The sequence below is a fragment of the Oncorhynchus gorbuscha genome, linkage group LG13 (assembly GCF_021184085.1).
Source record: "Oncorhynchus gorbuscha isolate QuinsamMale2020 ecotype Even-year linkage group LG13, OgorEven_v1.0, whole genome shotgun sequence".
NCBI lineage: Eukaryota > Metazoa > Chordata > Actinopteri > Salmoniformes > Salmonidae > Oncorhynchus > Oncorhynchus gorbuscha.
The window spans coordinates 99,106,117-99,128,910 of NC_060185.1; the positions used below are offsets into that span (position 1 = coordinate 99,106,117).

Consider the following 22,794-nt stretch of genomic DNA (forward strand, 5'->3'; position numbering starts at 1 on the left):
GATGATTATAATAGATACAACACAACTCTGATGATTATAATAGATACAACACAACTCTGATGATTATAATAGATACAACACAACTCTGATGATTATAATAGATACAACACAACTCTGATGATTATAATAGATACAACACAACTCTGATGATTATAATAGATATAACACAACACAACTCTGATGATTATGATAGATTACAACACAACTCTGATGATTATAATAGATACAACACAACTCTGATGATTATAATAGATATAACACAACACAACTCTGATGATTATGATAGATTACAACACAACTCTGATGATTATAATAGATACAACACAACACAACTCTGATGATTATAATAGATACAACACAACTCTGATGATTATAATAGATACAACACAACTCTGATGATTATAATAGATACAACACAACTCTGATGATTATAATAGATACAACACAACTCTGATGATTATAATAGATACAACACAACTCTGGTGATTATAATAGATACAACACAACTCTGATGATTATAATAGATACAACACAACTCTGATGATTATAATAGATACAACACAACTCTGATGATTATAATAGATACAACACAACTCTGATGATTATAATAGATACAACACAACTCTGATGATTATAATAGATACAACACAACTCTGATGATTATAATAGATACAACACAACTCTGATGATTATAATAGATACAACACAACTCTGGTGATTATAATAGATACAACACAACTCTGATGATTATAATAGATACAACACAACTCTGGTGATTATAATAGATACAACACAACTCTGGTGATTATAATAGATACAACACAACTCTGATGATTATAATAGATACAACACAACTCTGATGATTATAATAGATACAACACAACACAACTCTGATGATTATAATAGATACAACACAACTCTGATGATTATAATAGATACAACACAACTCTGATGATTATAATAGATACAACACAACTCTGATGATTATAATAGATACAACACAACTCTGATGATTATAATAGATACAACACAACTCTGATGATTATAATAGATACAACACAACTCTGATGATTATAATAGATACAACACAACTCTGATGATTATAATAGATACAACACAACTCTGATGATTATAATAGATACAACACAACTCTGATGATTATAATAGATACAACACAACTCTGATGATTATAATAGATACAACACAACTCTGATGATTATAATAGATACAACACAACTCTGGTGATTATAATAGATACAACACAACTCTGATGATTATAATAGATACAACACAACTCTGATGATTATAATAGATACAACACAACTCTGATGATTATAATAGATACAACACAACTCTGATGATTATAATAGATACAACACAACACAACTCTGATGATTATAATAGATACAACACAACTCTGATGATTATAATAGATACAACACAACTCTGATGATTATAATAGATACAACACAACTCTGATGATTATAATAGATACAACACAACTCTGGTGATTATAATAGATACAACACAACTCTGATGATTATAATAGATACAACACAACTCTGGTGATTATAATAGATACAACACAACTCTGGTGATTATAATAGATACAACACAACTCTGATGATTATAATAGATACAACACAACACAACTCTGATGATTATAATAGATACAACACAACTCTGATGATTATAATAGATACAACACAACTCTGGTGATTATAATAGATACAACACAACACAACTCTGATGATTAGGATAGATACAACACAACTCTGATGATTATAATAGATATAACACAACACAACTCTGGTGATTATAATAGATACAACACAACTCTGATGATTATAATAGATACAACACAACTCTGATGATTATAATAGATACAACACAACTCTGATGATTATAATAGATACAACACAACTCTGATGATTATAATAGATACAACACAACTCTGATGATTATAATAGATACAACACAACTCTGATGATTATAATAGATACAACACAACTCTGATGATTATAATAGATACAACACAACTCTGATCATTATAATAGATACAACACAACACAACTCTGATGATTATAATAGATACAACACAACTCTGATGATTATAATAGATATAACACAACACAACTCTGATGATTATGATAGATACAACACAACTCTGATGATTATAATAGATACAACACAACACAACTCTGATGATTATAATAGATACAACACAACTCTGATGATTATAATAGATACAACACAACACAACTCTGATGATTATAATAGATACAACACAACTCTGATGATTATAACAGATACAACACAACTCTGATGATTATAATAGATACAACACAACTCTGATGATTATAATAGATACAACACAACTCTGATGATTATAATAGATACAACACAACTGATGATTATAATAGATACAACACAACTCTGATGATTATAATAGATACAACACAACTCTGATGATTATAATAGATACAACACAACTCTGATGATTATAATAGATACAACACAACTCTGATGATTATAATAGATACAACACAACTCTGATTATGATAGATACAACACAACTCTGATGATTGTAATAGATACAACACAACTGATGATTATAATAGATACAACACAACTCTGATGATTATAATAGATACAACACAACTCTGATGATTGTAATAGATACAACACAACTCTGATTATGATAGATACAACACAACTCTAGCTGAAATCTACTAGACATTACCACTGAATAATCAGACTAATTAGGAATCCTGACCTTTTACGTGACCTGTCTGAAGCGTCATAGGAGGTGGTAGGGGCAGCAATAGATGATCTGACCTCTGACCTTTTACCCTGACCTCTAACCCTTTTAATTGACTTGTTAACCGTAGAAGGGCCAGCAGTAGAGGATCTGACCTCTGACCTTTCACCCTAACCTCTAACCATTTACCTTGACCTGTCTGCGTCGTATCAGGTGGTATGGCCAGCAGTAGAGGATTTGACCTCTGACCTTTCACCCTAACCTCTAACCCTTTACCTTGACCTGTCCGAAGCGTCGTAGCAGGTGGTAGGGCCAGCAGTGGACGGTAACACCAGTCTGGAGGTCCTGGAGCAATATGGCGTCTCGTTCTGGCAAGAGGTGGTAACTTCCTGTCAGCTGACATCTCTTCGACGCCTCATTGGTCTTAACTGTCACCTGGTATTGGGCTGCGAGGAGCAGCAGAAGGCAGAGGGGAGGGGGAAAGATATTTTAACATAACGCTCACAATGGTTCGTTAAGGTTTATCATTCATACGTGGAGATTTATGTAGCCCTGTATCTCAAGTGAGAATTAGTTCTACACAACGTCTGTTACACAAAACTCTGACATGCTGAATAGTCAACAAAACTGTTTTTTATTTGAATAAAAAAAGCATATAAATAGATTAAACACAGAAGTCACAAGGATATTCAAATGATTTGCACAACAACTCTTATTTTCTGCTTGTTATTCTCCAGCTTGTCAGAGGGGAGTCAACACAATCACAAAAGCACTTTGAAATGAAAGACATTTGGATAAGGTTCCCTCCTGCCTGTATAGGGCTGCTGTCAAGGAATGGGGACGTCCCAAATCACATTATTCGGGCCACAGAGCTCTAGTTAAAAGTAGAGCACTGTGTAGGGAATAGGGTGCCATAGTAGTGCACTGTGTAGGGAATAGGGTGCCATAGTAGTGCACTGTGTAGGAATAGGGTGCCATAGTAGTGCACTATGTAGGGAATAGGGTGCCATAGTTGTGCACTATGTAGGGAATAGGTGCCATAGTAGGGCACTATGTAGGAATAGGTGCCATAGTAGTGCACTATGTAGGGAATAGGTGATTATAAGTAGTGCACTATGTAGGGAATAGGGTGCCATAGCAGTGCACTGTGTAGGGAATAGGTGCCATAGTAGTGCACTGTGTAGGGAATAGGGTGCCTAGTAGTGCACTATGGGGAATAGGGTGCCATAGTAGTGCACTATGTAGGGAATAGGGTGCCATAGTAGTGCACTATGTAGGAATAGGTGCCATAGTAGTGCACTATGTAGGGAATAGGGTGCCATAGTAGTGCACTATGTAGGGAATAGGGTGCCATAGTAGTGCACTATGTAGGGAATAGGGTGCCATAGTAGTGCACTATGTAGGGAATAGGGTGCCATAGTAGTGCACTATGTAGGGAATAGGGTGCCAGAAGTGCACTATGTAGGAATAGGTGCCATAGTAGTGCACTATGTAGGGAATAGGGTGCCCTAGTATCTGCACTATGTATCAGAATAGGGTGCCATAGTAGTGCACTATGTAGGGAATAGGGTGCCATAGTAGTGCACATGTAGGGAATAGGGTGCCTAGTGTGCACTATGTAGGGAATAGGGTGCCATAGTAGTGCACTATGTAGGGAATGTGCCATTTAGTGCACTATTAGGGAATAGGGTGCCATAGAAGTGCACTATGTATGGGAATAGGGTTAGTAGTGCACTATGTAGGAATAGGGTGCCATAGTAGTGCACTATGTAGGTCCTGGAATAGGGTGCCATAGTAGTGCACTAAGGGAATAGGGTGCCATTTAGTGCACTATGTCACCTGGAATAGGGTGCCATAGTAGCACTATGTCAGGGGAATAGGGTCATAGTAGTGCACTATGTAGGGAATAGGGTGCCATAGTAGTGCACTATGTAGGGAATAGGGTGAATAGTAGTGCACTATTTGAAGGGAATAGGGTGCCATAGTAGTGCACTATGTAGGGAATAGGTGCCATAGTAGTGCACTATGTAGGGAATAGGGTGCATAGTAGTGCACTATGTAGAGGGGAATAGGGTGCCATAGTAGTGCACTATGTAGGAATAGGTGCCATAGTAGTGCACTGTGTAGGGAATAGGGTGCCATAGTAGTGCACTATGTAGGGAATAGGGTGCCATAGTAGTGCACTATGTAGGGAATAGGGTGCCATAGTAGTGCACTATGTAGGAATAGGGTGCCATAGTAGTGCACTATGTAGGGAATAGGGTGCCATAGTAGTGCACTATGTAGGGAATAGGGTGCCATAGTAGTGCACTATGTAGGGAATAGGGTGCCATAGTAGTGCACTATGTAGGGAATAGGGTGCCATAGTAGTGCACTATGTAGGGAATAGGGTGCCATAGTAGTGCACTATGTAGGGAATAGGTGCCATAGTAGTGCACTATGTAGGGAATAGGGTGCCATAGTAGTGCACTATGTAGGGAATAGGGTGCCATAGTAGTGCACTATGTAGGGAATAGGGTGCCATAGTAGTGCACTATGTAGGGAATAGGGTGCCATAGTAGTGCACTATGTAGGGAATAGGGTGCCATAGTAGTGCACTATGTAGGGAATAGGGTGCCATAGTAGTGCACTATGTAGGGAATAGGGTGCCATAGTAGTGCACTATGTAGGGAATAGGGTGCCATAGTAGTGCACTATGTAGGGAATAGGGTGCCATAGTAGTGCACTATGTAGGGAATAGGGTGCCATAGTAGTGCACTATGTAGGAATAGGGTGCCATAGTAGTGCACTATGTAGGGAATAGGGTGCCATAGTAGTGCACTATGTAGGGAATAGGGTGCCATAGTAGGGCACTATGTAGGGAATAGGGTGCCATAGTAGTGCACTATGTAGGGAATAGGGTGCCATAGTAGTGCACTATGTAGGGAATAGGGTGCCATAGTAGTGCACTATGTAGGGAATAGGGTGCCATAGTAGTGCACTATGTAGGGAATAGGGTGCCATAGTAGTGCACTATGTAGGGAATAGGGTGCCATAGTAGTGCACTATGTAGGAATAGGGTGCCATAGTAGTGCACTATGTAGGGAATAGGGTGCCATAGTAGTGCACTATGTAGGGAATAGGGTGCCATAGTAGTGCACTATGTAGGGAATAGGGTGCCATAGTAGTGCACTATGTAGGGAATAGGGTGCCATAGTAGTGCACTATGTAGGGAATAGGGTGCCATAGTAGGGCACTATGTAGGGAATAGGGTGCCATAGTTGTGCACTATGTAGGGAATAGGGTGCCATAGTAGGGCACTATGTAGGGAATAGGGTGTTATTTGGGATACAAGAGCAGTCTTTTTTGCTGTTTAATACTACAGTGATGATTAAAACCTACCCTTACCCGGAAACTATGGCAACATTCGCGCAAAACTGAAAGCGCGATCCACCGCATTTAACCATGGAAACAGGTCTGGGAATATGGACATAAACAGTGTAGTTATTCCCTCTGTAAGGCAATCAAACAAGCAAAATGCCAGTACAGGGACATGGTGAAGTCGCAATTCAACGACTCAGACACGAGACGTATGTGGTCTACAGGAAATTACAGACTACAAAAAGAAATCCAGCCACGTTACAGAAACCGACATCACGCTTCCAGACAAACTAAACACCTTTTCCCGCTTTGAGGATAATACAGACGGCGTCCCTAGCCACGTCCTCAGAGGTATACACAGACCAGCTGGCTGGTGTGTTTACGGACATATTCAATCACTCCCTATCCCAGTCTGCTGTCCCCAAATGCTTCAAGATGGCCACCATTGTTCCTGTACCCAAGAAGGCAAAGATAACTGAGCTAAATGACTACCGACCCCGTAGCACTCACTTCTGTCATAATGAAGTGATTTGAGAAACTAGTCAAGGACCACATCACCTCCACCTTACCAGCCAACCTAGTCCCACTTCAGTTTGCATACCGCCCCAACAGGTCCACAGACGTCGCAATCGCCATCACACTGCACACTGCCCTAACCCATCTGGACAAGAGGAATACCTATGTAAGAGTGCTGTTCATTGACTACAGCTCAGCATTCAACACCATAGTATCCTCCAAGCTCATCATCAAGCTTGAGGCACTGGCTGTCAACCCCGCTCTGTGCAACTGGGTCCTGGACTTCCTGACGGGCCGCCCCCAGGTGGTGAAGGTAGGAAACAACATCTCCACTTCACTGATTCTCAACAGCAACTGCACCGCCGTCACCCGCAAGGCTCTCCAGAGGGTAATGAGGTCTGCACAACGCATCATCAACGAAACTACCTGCCCTCCAGGACACCTACAGCACCCGATGTCACAGGAAGGCCATAAAGATCATCAAGGACAACAACCACTCGAGCCACTGCCTGTTCACCCCGCTATCATCCAGAAGGTGAGGTCAGTACAGGTGCATCAAAGCAGGAACCGAGAGACTGAAAAACTGCTTCTATCTCAAGGCCATCAGACTGTTAAACAGCCACCACTAACTCATAGAGGCTGCAGCCTACACTGAGACCCAATCACTGGCCACTTTAAACAATGCCACTCTAAATAACTCCACTTTAATCATGTTTACATATCTTACATTACTCATATCACATGTATGTACTGTATTTTATGGGTCGGCCGTCGTTCATCCACATACTTACATGTACATACAGCGCCTTGCAGAAGTATTCATCCCACTTGGTGTTTTTCCAATTATGTAGCACTACAACCTGTAATTTAAATGGATTTTTATCTGGATTTCATGTAATGGACACACACAAAATAGAGGTGTGGACTCAGTCACAAATATGATGACTTGCAACTCGACTTTGACTTTAACACGAATGACTCGTGACGTGACTTGGACGTGAGCCGTATGACTCGACCTGACTTGATACCCCCCCAAGCCCAAATATAAAGACTCGACCTGAGCCCAAATATAAAGACTCGACCTGACTCCCCCAAGCCCAAATATAAAGACTCGACCTGACACCCCCCCAGCCCAAATATAAATTATGCTTTAAAAAAAAAATGTGCAGCATCGACTCTTCATTTAACGGATTACAGTTTTGAATCAGTTTGAATCGGACGGCGGCCAATCAGTTTGAATCGGACGGCGGCCAATCAGTTTGAATCGGACGGCGGCCAATCAGTTTGAATCGGACGGCGGCCAATCAGTTTGAATCGGACGGCGGCCAATCAGTTTGAATCGGACGGTGGCCAATCAGTTTGAATCGGACGGCGGCCAATCAGTTTGAATCGGACGGCGGCCAATCAAGTTGTGCAGAGGAATGTCAGCGATGGAATGATGATACCCAGAATTATTATTTTCGGATATAAAGACGACGCTGTATCAACAAAAAAACGGATTGCAAAATGACAAACGGAGGCGCAACAATTTCCAACTTTGTTCGACATTTGAAGCTGCACAAAGAACTGTAAGTCGTGGCTAATATAGCCGACAGCTATCCATCACCCGGGGTTTTGTGTTTATGAGTGTGTGTGACTTGTTTCATGGGTTTCTTTTTGCTGTGATGTCTGGAGCCTGTATTGTTAGGTGCCCTCCTCACTGCTTGCCTAGATTAGGTTTACAGATTGACTCGCCACCACACTGCTTGATGCTGGACAAGATCAAATGAGCACATTTGTGGCAAGAGTGCCTCCTAGAATGGTTGTGTACTCTTCCTAACCTGCTGATTACGGCGAGTGCTTGCACCTCTTGATTGAGTTTATGCTTCACACAAATCCCACTATCCCCCCCCCTCTCTCGGCTGTCCTCCACCGTTTTGAGCTTTCACTCCGTTGATAATGAATGAAGAACGGCGGTTTATTTCATCTGAGGCACCGCATTCACATACAGTGTTCCAGATAGAAATGCAATATATAGATCTGTACTCGATTCTCTATTCTACACGGCAAAGGCTGTTGTAGGTATTTCTATGCCACACCCCCACACGACCCGACCCAGCCCTGGTTCTATCTGGAACACTGTATCTGAATGGGGTGCCTCAGATGAAATAAACGGCCGTTCTTCATTCATTATCAATATTGCTCCGGGACCTCCAGACTTGTTACCGTCCACTGCTGGCCCTACCACCTGCTACGACGCTTTGGACAGGTCAAGGTAAAGAGTTAGAGGTCAGGGTGAAAGGTCAGAGGTCAGAGGTAGGTATTTCCATGGAAATATAACATTTATTTGGAAAGTAATAAATATATAGATTTTTTTTTTTTTTAAAGCATTCATGATTTGCTTAAATTTAATATACTAACTATTACTCTTGTTAAAAAACAAATATTAAATGGTATTACATTTGGTGAAGAGCCCCGTATGACTTGTTTAGGACTCGAAATTCAAAGTTTAGGACTTGAGACTTGACGGTCAGTACAGGTGCATCAAAGCTGGGACCGAGAGACTGGAAAACAGCTTCTATCTCAAGACCATCTGACTGTTAAACAGCCACCACTAACATTGAGTGGCTGCTGCCAACACACTGACTCAACTCCAGCCACTTTAATAATGGGAATTGATGGGAAATGATGTAAAATATATCACTAGCCACTTTAAGCAATGCTACCTAATATAATGTTTACATACCCTACATTATTCATCTCATATGAATATGTATATACTGTACTCTATATCATCTACTGCATATTTATGTAATACATGTATCACTAGCCACTTTAAACTATGCCACTTTGTTTACATACCCTACATTACTCATCTCATATGTATATACTGTACTCGATACCATCTACTGCATCTTGCCTATGCCGTTCTGTACCATCACTCATTCATATATCTTTATGTACATATTCTTCATTCCCTTACACTTGTGTGTATAAGACAAGGGAATAAGGGAATTGTTAGATATTACTGCATTGTTAACTTGAAGCACAAGCATTTCGCAACACTCGCATTAACATCTGCTAACCATGTGTATGTGACAAATCCAATTTGATTTGAAAGCTCCCTAGAAAACATTTATTCGTCATCCACTCTTTGTTCTTTTTTTAAAGGCCTTTTCGTTCTGCGTTAGTTCTTCTAAAACGGCAGTGTCCTCCTCTGTTCCATTGGGCCATACTGTGTCCTGTTTCGAAACACTCAGTGCTGACAGGACAGATTACTGTGATCACAACACGTAGTTGGGCGGGACTGGAACGCATTGCCAAGATGTACCGTATCTACACTACATGACCAAAAGTATGTGGACACATGCATGTCCAACATCTCATTCCAAAATCATGTGCATTAATATGGAGTTGGTCCCCTCCCCTTTGCTGCTATAACAGCCTCCACTCTTCTGGGAAGGCTTTCCACTAGATGTTGGAACATTGCTGCTATAACAGCCTCCACTCTTCTGGGAAGGCTTTCCACTAGATGTTGGAACATTGCTGCTATAACAGCCTCCACTCTTCTGGGAAGGCTTTCCACTAGATGTTGGAACATTGCTGCTATAACAGCCTCCATTCTTCTGGGAAGGCTTTCCACTAGATGTTGGAACATTGCTGCTATAACAGCCTCCACTCTTCTGGGAAGGCTTTCCACTAGATGTTGGAACATTGCTGCTATAACAGCCTCCATTCTTCTGGGAAGGCTTTCCACTAGATGTTGGAACATTGCTGCAGGGACTTGCTTCCATTCAGCCATAAGAGCATTAGTGAGGTCGGTCACTGATGTTGGGGGTGATTAGGCCTGGCTCACAGTCAAAGTTCCAATTAGGGCTGTGGTTGTCACCGGTGATCTCCTGGCTTCCACACACAGCCAACAAACCATTTTAAAAAGTCTAATAAATCCATGTGATATAGTCTACACCATCACAATAAATCCATGTAATATAGTCTACCTACACCATCACAATAAATCCATGTGATATAGTCTACCTACACCATCACAATAAATCCATGTAAGTCTACCTACACCATCACAATAAATCCATGTAATATATAGTCTCTACACCATCACAATAAATCCATAGTCTACCTACACCATCACAATAATATAGTCTACACCATCACAATAAATACACCATCCATGTAATATAGTCTACACCATCACAATAAATCCATGTAATATAGTCTACACCATCACAATAAATCCATGTAATATAGTCTACCTACACCATCACAATAAATCCATGTAGTAGTCTACCTACACCATCACAATAAATCCATGTAATATAGTCTACCTACACCATCACACCTCCGGGCAGCCGAGCGGAAATGGAGGAAAACTCGCCTCCCTGCGGACCTGGCATCCTTTCACTCCCTCCTCTCTACATTTTCCTCCTCTGTCTCTGCTGCTAAAGCCACTTTCTACCACGCTAAATTCCAAGCATCTGCCTCTAACCCTAGGAAGCTCTTTGCCACCTTCTCCTCCCTCCTGAATCCTCCCCCCTCCTCCCTCTCTGCAGATGACTTCGTCAACCATTTTGAAAAGAAGGTCGACGACATCCGATCCTCGTTAGCTAAGTCAAACGACACCGCTGGTTCTGCTCACACTGCCCTACCCTGTGCTCTGACCTCTTTCTCCCCTCTCTCTCCAGATGAAATCTCGCGTCTTGTGACGGCCGGCCGCCCAACAACCTGCCCGCTTGACCCTATCCCCTCCTCTCTTCTCCAGACCATTTCCGGAGACCTTCTCCCTTACCTCACCTCGCTCATCAACTCATCCCTGACCGCTGGCTACGTCCCTTCCGTCTTCAAGAGAGCGAGAGTTGCACCCCTTCTGAAAAAACCTACACTCGATCCCTCCGATGTCAACAATTACAGACCAGTATCCCTTCTTTCTTTTCTCTCCAAAACTCTTGAACGTGCCGTCCTTGGCCAGCTCTCCCGCTATCTCTCTCTGAATGACCTTCTTGATCCAAATCAGTCAGGTTGCAAGACTAGTCATTCAACTGAGACTGCTCTCCTCTGTATCACGGAGGCGCTCCGCACTGCTAAAGCTAACTCTCTCTCCTCTACTCTCATCCTTCTAGATCTATCGGCTGCCTTCGATACTGTGAACCATCAGATCCTCCTCTCCACCCTCTCCGAGTTGGGCATCTCCGGCGCGGCCCACGCTTGGATTGCGTCCTACCTGACAGGTCGCTCCTACCAGGTGGCGTGGCGAGAATCTGTCTCCTCACCACGCGCTCTCACCACTGGTGTCCCCAGGGCTCTGTTCTTGGCCCTCTCCTATTCTCGCTATACACCAAGTCACTTGGCTCTGTCATAACCTCACATGGTCTCTCCTATCATTGCTATGCAGACGACACACAATTAATCTTCTCCTTTCCCCCTTCTGATGACCAGGTGGCGAATCGCATCTCTGCATGTCTGGCAGACATATCAGTGTGGATGACTGATCACCACCTCAAGCTGAACCTCGGCAAGACGGAGCTGCTCTTCCTCCCGGGGAAGGACTGCCCGTTCCATGATCTCGCCATCACGGTTGACAACTCCATTGTGTCCTCCTCCCAGAGCGCCAAGAACCTTGGCGTGATCCTGGACAACACCCTGTCGTTCTCAACCAACATCAAGGCGGTGGCCCGTTCCTGTAGGTTCATGCTCTACAACATCCGCAGAGTACGACCCTGCCTCACACAGGAAGCGGCGCAGGTCCTAATCCAGGCACTTGTCATCTCCCGTCTGGATTACTGCAACTCGCTGTTGGCTGGGCTCCCTGCCTGTGCCATTAAACCCCTTCAACTCATCCAGAACGCCGCAACCCGTCTGGTGTTCAACCTTCCCAAGTTCTCTCACGTCACCCCGCTCCTCCGTTCTCTCCACTGGCTTCCAGTTGAAGCTCGCATCCGCTACAAGACCATGGTGCTTGCCTACGGAGCTGCGAGGGGAACGGCACCTCAGTACCTCCAGGCTCTGATCAGGCCCTACACCCAAACAAGGGCACTGCGTTCATCCACCTCTGGCCTGCTCGCCTCCCTACCACTGAGGAAGTACAGCTCCCGCTCAGCCCAGTCAAAACTGTTCGCTGCTCTGGCCCCCAATGGTGGAACAAACTCCCTCACGACGCCAGGACAGCGGAGTCAATCACCACCTTCCGGAGACACCTGAAACCCCAGCTCTTTAAGGAATACCTAGGATAGGATAAGTAATCCCTCTCACCCCCCTTAAGATTTAGATGCACTATTGTAAAGTGACTGTTCCACTGGATGTCATAAGGTGAATGCACCAATTTGTAAGTCGCTCTGGATAAGAGCGTCTGCTAAATGACTTAAATGTAAATGTAAAATGATGTAATATAGTCTACACCATCACAATAAATCCATGTAATATAGTCTACCTACACCATCACAATGAATCCATGTAATATAGTCTACACCATCACAATAAATCCATGTAATAGCCTACACCATCAAAATAAATCCATGTAATATAGTCTACACCATCACAATAAATCCATGTAATATAGTCTACACCATCACAATAAATCCATGTAATATAGTCTACACCATCACAATAAATCCATGTATTAAATCCATGTAATATAGTCTACACCATCACAATAAATCCATGTAATATAGTCTACCTACACCATCACAATAAATCCATGTAATATAGTCTACATACACCATCACAATAAATCCATGTAATATAGTCTACACCATCACAATAAATCCATGTAATATAGCCTACACCATCACAATAAATCCATGTAATATAGCCTACACCATCACAATAAATCCATTCTTTATTTTAGACGGGTCTAAAGAAACATGATATGAAGAAAATGTAGTCTATTTCAGAAGAATAGCATACCGAGTTGTCCTTTAGGTCCTGATCTGGCTATGCCAAATGGCTGTGGGCTTCACTAGTTCATTTAGCAGACAAGATCTGCTAAGAATTCCGTGGGATTTTTTTATAGTATGAAGAATACAATTGAACAAAGCAGAATTTAAAATAAATATTTTCTTCACGATTCCAGGTAGTGCGCACATGCGGCTATTCTGTGTTGAGCGGTCAACAGAAACGGGTTCTCATATGTGCTTGATTTTAGAGTCATGAATGTAACTTTAGTTCTACATTTCTTTCTTTTTAATACATAATGCTGCAGGATGAGAGTCTGATGGTGATTTGTGTACGCACTCCAATAGTCTCTCTCATTCACAATTTGACAAGCACTTGATAATGCCTCGAATTTCACGGCGGCATCCCCCCTTCAAAAAAAAATAACTTCCTTTCGCGGACGGAGTGATGCACTGTGCCCTTTTCCCGGAGAGTGAAGAGTCTCTCACTCGCATGGCTCTCCGTCACGTGATCGGGTCTTTCTCAACAGCTACAAGTTAACACAGACACATCCGGGATGCAACTGCGCGTGCCCTTATCCAATTCCTCATATTTAAGATATTAGAACTGTCCACGTTTACTTTTAGTCAGTCAACAAGATGAGGAGGCCTAATGAATACCAAAAGCACTAGCCTATGTCAATCTACTATCCCCTATAGTACAAAAGTCAACCTATTCTATTCCTTTTATACGCAATGAGGCTGACGCAACAGATCAGAACTATTAGGCTATTTCTTCACATATGTGCAGCGATGTGCACACAGCGGTAGGCTATACACGTCAATGTTCAAATTAGCAAGATAACGCCATTATCACCAGCGACCCCTAAAGAGGTTATGTAAACGCCATTATCACCAGTGACCCCTAAAGAGGTTATGTAAAATTCCATTATCACCAGCGACCCCTAAAGAGGTTATGTAAACGCCATTATCACCAGTGACCCCTAAAGAGGTTATGTAAACGCCATTATCACCAGCGACCCCTAGAGAGGTTATGTAAACGCCATTATCACCAGCGACCCCTAAAGAGGTTATGTAAACGCCATTATCACCAGCGACCCCTAAAGAGGTTATGTAAACGCCATTATCACCAGCGACCCCTAGAGAGGTTATGTAAACGCCATTATCACCAGCGACCCCTAAAGAGGTTATGTAAACGCCATTATCACCAGCGACCCCTAAAGAGGTTATGTAAACGCCATTATCACCAGCGACCGCTAAAGAGGTTATGTAAACGCCATTATCACCAGCGACCCCTAAAGAGGTTATGTAAACGCCATTATCACCAGCGACCCCTAGAGAGGTTATGTAAACGCCATTATCACCAGCGACCCCTAAAGAGGTTATGTAAACGCCATTATCACCAGCGACCCCTAAAGAGGTTATGTAAACGCCATTATCACCAGCGACCCCTAGAGAGGTTATGTAAACGCCATTATCACCAGCGACCACAAATGCAATTATACATGTAATGTTTTTATTATAAAGGTGCATTTTTATGGTGAAAATTATCTTCCCCAAACTCAAAACGTGCAGCGTGCATATATATGCCAGTTCGGCTCCACACCCCTTGTAAAGCAGATAAATGTGCTTCATTTTAATTGGTTATTAGGGCATTTTAAGTTGTGATACAAACCTTATTAAAACATACAGGCCTATGGGCTAGGCTACATGAGGTGTGATACTAACCTTATTAAAACATAAAGGCCTATGGGCTAGGCTACATGAGGTGTGATACTAACCTTATAGGACTATGGGCTAGACTACATGAGGTGTGATACTAACCTTATAGGACTATGGGCTAGACTACATGAGGTGTGATACTAACCTTATAGGACTATGGGCTAGGCTACATGAGGTGTGATACTAACCTTATAGGACTATGGGCTAGACTACATGAGGTGTGATACTAACCTTATAGGACTATGGGCTAGACTACATGAGGTGTGATACTAACCTTATAGGACTATGGGCTAGGCTACATGAGGTGTGATACTAACCTTATTAAAACATATAGGACTATGGGCTAGGCTACATGAGGTGTGATACTAACCTTATTAAAACATACAGGCCTATGGGCTAGGCTACAAGAGGTGTGATACTAACCTTATTAAAACACACAGGCCTATGGGCTAGGCTACATGAGGTGTGATACTAACCTTATTAAAACATACAGGCCTATGGGCTAGGCTACAAGAGGTGTGATACTAACCTTATTAAAACATACAGGCCTATGGGCTAGGCTACAAGAGGTGTGATACTAACCTTATTAAAACATACAGGCCTATGGGCTAGGCTACATGAGGTGTGATACTAACCTTATTAAAACATACAGGACTATGGGCTAGGCTACATGAGGTGTGATACTAACCTTATTAAAACATACAGGACTATGGGCTAGGCTACATGAGGTGTGATACTAACCTTATTAAAACATACAGGACTATGGGCTAGACTACATGAGGTGTGATACTAACCTTATTAAAACATACAGGACTATGGGCTAGACTACATGAGGTGTGATACTAACCTTATTAAAACATACAGGACTATGGGCTAGACTACATGAGGTGTGATACTAACCTTATTAAAACATACAGGCCTATGGGCTAGGCTACATGAGGTGTGATACTAACCTTATTAAAACATACAGGCCTATGGGCTAGACTACATGAGGTGTGATACTAACCTTATTAAAACATATAGGCCTATGGGCTAGGCTACATGAGGTGTGATACTAACCTTATTAAAACATACAGGACTATGGGCTAGACTACATGAGGTGTGATACTAACCTTATTAAAACATACAGGACTATGGGCTAGACTACATGAGGTGTGATACTAACCTTATTAAAACATACAGGACTATGGGCTAGACTACATGAGGTGTGATACTATGGTTCGAACAAGTGGCAAAACAAGGCATTGTTTCTTATGCTGGGCATCATTCACAAGTTATAATATCATAATAATATCTCATTAGCCTATCAAGTGGCTAATATTGTCACCCATCAGACTATTCTTGATTTAATCTTGTCTTTACATGTACTAAATAATATGTGTGACATTAGTTTCAATTTAGAATGGACCCATCATCATGCACCCGTATCAAACAGGGACAGGGGGAAAAAAACATGTCATCGATGCACTTAAATAGCGAATGGAGGACGCTTTTCCTGTGGTTTATTTTCATGCCAGCCAGGTAGGCTGTATACCGGTTGTCAAGAGAAGCAATGTGCTTAATATTATTAGCCCTGGCTCTAATTTATCCCAAGGGTGTTCGATGGGGTTGAGGTCAGGACTCTTTTGCAGCCCAGTCAAGTTCCTTCACAACGATCTCAACAAACCGTGCTGTAGTGTTAAGACTTCCCTTCGCTGGAACTAAGGGGCCTGAACTATGAAAAACAGCCCCAGACAATTATTCCTCCTCCACCAAACTTTACAGTTGGCACTATGCATTGGGGCAGTTAGCGTTCTCCTGGCATCTGCCAAACCCACATTCATCTGTCATGATTCATCACTCCAGAGAAGGCGTTTCCACTGCTCCAGAGACCAACGACAGTGAGCTTTACATCACTCCAGCATGGGCATCTTAGCCTTGTGTGCGGCAGCTCGACATTGAAACCAATTTCATGCAGCTCCTGACGAACAGTCCTGTTGTTGCTTCCAGAGGCAGTTTGAAAAGATAGGCAATTTTTACACGCTTCGGCACTCGGCTGTCTCGTTCTGTGAGCTTGTGTGGCCTACCACTTCACAGCTGAGCCGTTGTTGCTCCTAGACGTTTCCACTTCACAATAACAGCACTTACAGTTGACCGGGGTCAGCTCTATCAGGGAAGATATTTGACGAACTGACTTGTTGGAAAGGTTGCATGCTATGATGGTGCCACGTTGTCACTGAGCTTTTCAGTAAGGGCCATTCTACTGCCAATGTTTGTCTAGGGAGATTGCATGGCTGTGTGCTCATTTGTATACACCTGTCAGCAACGCGTCTGGCTCTAATAGCCAAATCCACATGCTGTTGTATAAAGTGTATACAGTATGTGTGTGTGTGTGTGTGCTGGTTGGTGGGTTTGCTGGTGTGTGTGTGTGTTGGTTTGCTGGTGTGTTGGTTTGCTGGTGTGTGGTTGGGTTGGTGTGTTGGTGTGTGGTTGGGTTGGTGTGTGGTTGGATGGGTGTGTTGGTGTGTGGTTGGATGGGTGTGTTGGTGTGTGGTTGGATGGGTGTGTTGGTGTGTGGTTGGATGGGTGTGTTGGTGTGTGGTTGGGTTGGTGTGTTGGTGTGTGATTGGATGGGTGTGTTGGTGTGTGGTTGGGTGGGTGTGTTGGTGTGTGGTTGGGTGGGTGTGTTGGTGTGTGGTTGGGTGGGTGTGTTGGTGTGTGGTTGGATGGGTGTGTTGGTGTGTGGTTGGGTTGGTGTGTGGTTGGATGGGTGTGTTGGTGTGTGGTTGGATGGGTGTGTTGGTGTGTGGTTGGATGGGTGTGTTGGTGTGTGGTTGGATGGGTGTGTTGGTGGTGTGTGGTTGGATGGGTGTGTTGGTGTGTGGTTGGTGTTAGTGTGTGGTTGGGTGGGTGTGTTGGTGTGTCAGTGTGGTTGGGTGGGTGTGTTGGTGTGGGTGTTAGTGGGTGTGCTGGTGTGTCAGTGTGGTTGGGTGGGTGTGTTGGTGTGTGTGTTGGTGTGTGTGTGTGTGGTTGGGTAGGTGTGTCAGTTTGGTTGGGTGGGTGTGGGTTTGTGTGTTGGTGTGGGTGTGTGTTGGGTGTGTGTGTTGGTGTGTGTGTGGTTGGGTAGGTGTGTCAGTTTGGGTTGGTGGGTGTGTGGTTGGGTGGGTGTGTGGTTGGGTGGGTGTGTGGTTGGGTGGGTGTGTGGGTGGGTGTGTTGGTGTGTGGTTGGGTGGGTGTGTGGTTGGGTGGGTGTGTTGTTGGGTGGGTGGGTGTGTTGTTGGGTGGTTGGGTGGGTGTGTGGTTGGGTGGGTGTGTTGGTGGGTGGGTGGGTGGGTGGGTGGGTGGGTGGGTGTGTTGTTGGGTTGTTGGGTGGGTGTGTTGGTGGGTGATTGTGTGGGTGTGTGGTTGGGTGGGTGTGTTGGTGGGTGGGTGTGTTGGTGGGTGGGTGTGTTGGTGGGTGGGTGTGTTGGTGGGTGGGTGTGTTGGTGGGTGTGTTGTTGGGTTGTTGGGTGGGTGTGTTGGTGGGTGGGTGTGTTGTTGGGTTGTTGGGTGCGTGTGTTGGTGGGTGGGTGTGTTGTTGGGTGGGTGTGTTGGTGGGTGGGTGTGTTGGTGTGTGGTTGGGTGGGTGTGTGGTTGGGTGGGTGTGTGGTTGGGTGGGCGTGTGGCTGGGTTGGTGTGTGTGTGGTTGGGTGGGTGTGTTGTTGGGTGGGTGGGTGTGTTGTTGGGTGGGTGGGTGTGTTGTTGGGTGGGTGGGTGTGTGGTTGGGTGGGTGTGTGGTTGGGTGGGTGTGTGGTTGGGTGGGTGTGTGGCTGGGTTGGTGTGTGGCTGGGTTGGTGTGTGTGTGGTTGGGTGGGTGTGTTGTTGGGTGGGTGGGTGTGCTGTTGGGTGGGTGTGTTGGTGGGTGGGTGTGTTGGTGGGTGGGTGTGTATTCTATGTACCTGTCTTCCAGGTAGCATACAGCTCATTCTCCTCCATGGGTATCCCCATCCCACCTCCTCTCTCCTTCTCTCTGGTCTCTGCGTGTCCAGGCTCTTTCTGCAGCAGAAGGAAAGGAGGGTGATATGATACTAGAGAATACCACTATTGATGCTAAAACATAATGCTCATATATATGAATGAGAGGCCCAGACACACAGGGTATTGTTCTGATTTCACAGAAGTCTTTGTCAAGTGGCAGAGCATTGTAAACGTTAGATTAAATTATAATTAGTAACCGTTCTGATCTACGGCCAGTTTTCTTTATAATCATAAAGAATATGATTACATGGAAAGGGGAGATGACCCTAGATCAGAGATGACTCTAGATCAGAGATGACCCTGTGTCAGAGATGACCCTAGATCAGAGATGACCCTAGATCAGAGATGACTCTAGATCAGAGATGACCCTGTATCAGAGATGACCCTGTATCAGAGATGACCCTGTATCAGAGATGACCCTAGATCAGAGATGACCCTAGATCAGAGATGACCCTAGATCAGAGATGACCCTAGATCAGAGATGACTCTAGATCAGAGATGACTCTAGATCAGAGATGACCCTGTATCAGAGATGACCCTGTATCAGAGATGACCCTAGATCAGAGATGACCCTAGATCAGAGATGACTCTAGATCAGAGATGACCCTGTATCAGAGATGACCCTAGATCAGAGATGACCCTAGATCAGAGATGACTCTAGATCAGAGATGACCCTGTATCAGAGATGACCCTGTATCAGAGATGACCCTAGATCAGAGATGACTCTAGATCAGAGATGACCCTGTATCAGAGATGACCCTGTATCAGAGATGACCCTAGATCAGAGATGACCCTAGATCAGAGATGACCCTAGATCAGAGATGACCCTAGATCAGAGATGACAGGGTGGCTAGGGGGAGGAGAGACAGGCTAGGGGGAGGGGAGACAGGCTAGGGGAGGGAGATGGGGTTTGAGAGGAGGCTAGGGGGAGGGAGACAGGCAAGGGGAGGGGAGACAGGCTAGGGGAGGAGACAGGCAAGGGGGAGGGGTGACATGCTGGGGGAGTTGAGACAGGCTAGGGGGAAGGGAGGCAGGCTAGGGGAGGGAGACAGGCTAGGGGGAGGAGAGACAGGCTAGGGGAGGGAGACAGGGTTTGTGTAAGCAGCAGTAAAGAGAAGGAGAAGTAAGGAGTTGACCAACTGTTACCACCAGGACTACTGTTACCACCAGGACTACTGTTACCACCAGGACTACTGTTACCACCAGGACTACTGTTACCACCAGGACTACTGTTACCACCAGGACTACTGTTACCACCAGGACTACTGTTATCACCAGGACTACTGTTACCACCAGGACTACTGTTACCACCAGGACTACTGTTATCACCAGGACTACTGTTATCACCAGGACTACTGTTACCACCAGGACTACTGTTACCACCAGGACTACTGTCACCACCAGGACTACTGTCACCACCAGGACTACTGTTACCACCAGGACTACTGTTACCACCAGGACTACTGTTACCACCAGGACTACTGTTACCACCAGGACTACTGTTACCACCAGGACTACTGTTACCACCAGGACTCTACTTCCTCATTGTTGCCAGTGGGTTTGTGGCTCCCTATTGGCTCCTGCTCAAAATGAGGGAAGTACAATGAATAAGGTGCCCTATAGGGAATAGGGCGCATTTGCTACTAGCCCCTTGTAGCCCTTTCTAATGTTGTTTTATGAATACTAGCCCCTTATAGTCCCCTCCTCCCTGTGTACCTGGAAGGTAGGAGCGACAGAGATAAACACTATTTATATAGTACCCTCCGGGAAGATAAAAAACACATACGGCCCCTACCTGGAAGATAGAAAACACATACGGCCCCTACCTGGAAGATAGAAAACACATACGGCCCCTACCGGGAAGATAGAAAACACATACGGCCCCTACCGGGAAGATAGAAAACACATACGGCCCCTACCGGGAAGATAGAAAACACATACGGCCCCTACCGGAAAGATAGAAAACACATACGGCCCCTACCTGGAAGGCCAGTTGGCAGAGAGACCCTACCTGGAAGGCCAGTTGGCAGAGAGCCCCTACCTGGAAGGCCAGTTGGCAGAGAGCCCCTACCTGGAAGGCCAGTTGGCAGAGAGCCCCTACCTGGAAGGCTAGTTGGCAGAGAGCCCCTACCTGGAAGGCTAGTTGGCAGAGAGCCCCTACCTGGAAGGCTAGTTGGCAGAGAGCCCCTACCTGGAAGGCCAGTTGGCAGAGAGCCCCTACCTGGAAGGCCAGTTGGCAGAGAGCCCATACCTGGAAGGCTAGTTGGCAGAGAGCCCCTACCTGGAAGGCTAGTTGGCGCAGAGAGCCCCTACCTGGAAGGCCAGTTGGCAGAGAGCCCCTACCTGGAAGGCCAGTTGGCAGAGAGCCCCAACCCAGTCATGGTAGTTCTCTGAGGCCAGGATGTATCTTCTTTGTGTGGTGTTCAGGTCGAACGCTCTACAGTCTGGAGGCAGGTCAAAGGTCAACAAGTTTATTTTAGGAAAAAAAGAGAACTAAAGCGGGCAAATAAATGTAATAAACCAACATTTAAACAGATAAACTGCCTTAATAAATCAGGGGTTCAACTGTTTCTCAGATTGCAGAGAGTTTACACTCTCTGAAACACTGATATTAACAGATTAAGGACCGGTTTCATAGACAGATTAAGGACTGGTTTCATAGACAGTTTAAGGACTGGTTTCATAGACAGATTAAGGATTGGTTTCATAGACAGATTAAGGACTGGTTTCATAGACAGATTAAGGACTGGTTTCATTGACAGATTAAGGATTGATTTCATAGACAGATTAAGGACTGGTTTCATGGACAGATTAAGGACTGGTTTCATATACAGATTAAGGACTGGTTTCATGGACAGATTAAGGACCGGTTTCATAGACAGATTAAGGACTGGTTTCATAGACAGTTTAAGGACTGGTTTCATAGACAGATTAAGGACTGGTTTCATAGACAGATTAAGGACTGGTTTCATGGACAGATTAAGGACTGGTTTCATATACAGATTAAGGACTGGTTTCATGGACAGATTAAGGACTGGTTTCATAGACAGTTTAAGGACTGGTTTCATAGACAGATTAAGGACAGGTTTCATAGACAGATTAAGGACCGGTTTCATAGACAGTTTAAGGACTGGTTTCATAGACAGATTAAGGACAGGTTTCATAGACAGATTAAGGACCGGTTTCATAGACAGATTAAGGACTGGTTTCATGGACAGATTAAGGACTGGTTTCATGGATAGATTAAGGACTGGTTTCATGGACAGATTAAGGACTGGTTTCATGGACAGATTAAGGACTGGTTTCATGGACAGATTAAGGACCGGTTTCATGGACAGATTAAGGACTGGTTTCATAGACAGATTAAGGACTGGTTTCATCGACAGATTAAGCCTAGTACTGGACTAAAAACACTATACCATCGTTAGGTAGTGCTGGAGCGCATCTCTCCTCTGGGGCCAGGGTAACACTGAGGCAGTCACACAGTTGAACAATCCTCCTACACTGGGTGGATTTGGACTTGGTGGTTGTGTGGCCTCCGTCAAGGATGTCGTGGAA

At 44.2% G+C, this 22,794-nt stretch overlaps 1 protein-coding gene across 1 annotated transcript in view; it reads right to left on the bottom strand.

The window, feature by feature from the left end:
- The window catches only part of LOC123992405 (docking protein 3-like), a 79,738-nt gene that overhangs the window by 36,352 nt on the left and 20,592 nt on the right, over positions 1 to 22,794 (bottom strand). Inside the window, exons 3-6 of the mRNA XM_046293546.1 lie at positions 22,656 to 22,785; positions 21,580 to 21,680; positions 19,158 to 19,254; positions 3,038 to 3,207 (exon numbers count right to left, since the gene is read on the bottom strand). Of these exons, the coding sequence (XP_046149502.1) occupies positions 3,038 to 3,207; positions 19,158 to 19,254; positions 21,580 to 21,680; positions 22,656 to 22,785 (498 nt within the window). The remainder of the gene's footprint in view (positions 1 to 3,037; positions 3,208 to 19,157; positions 19,255 to 21,579; positions 21,681 to 22,655; positions 22,786 to 22,794) is intronic.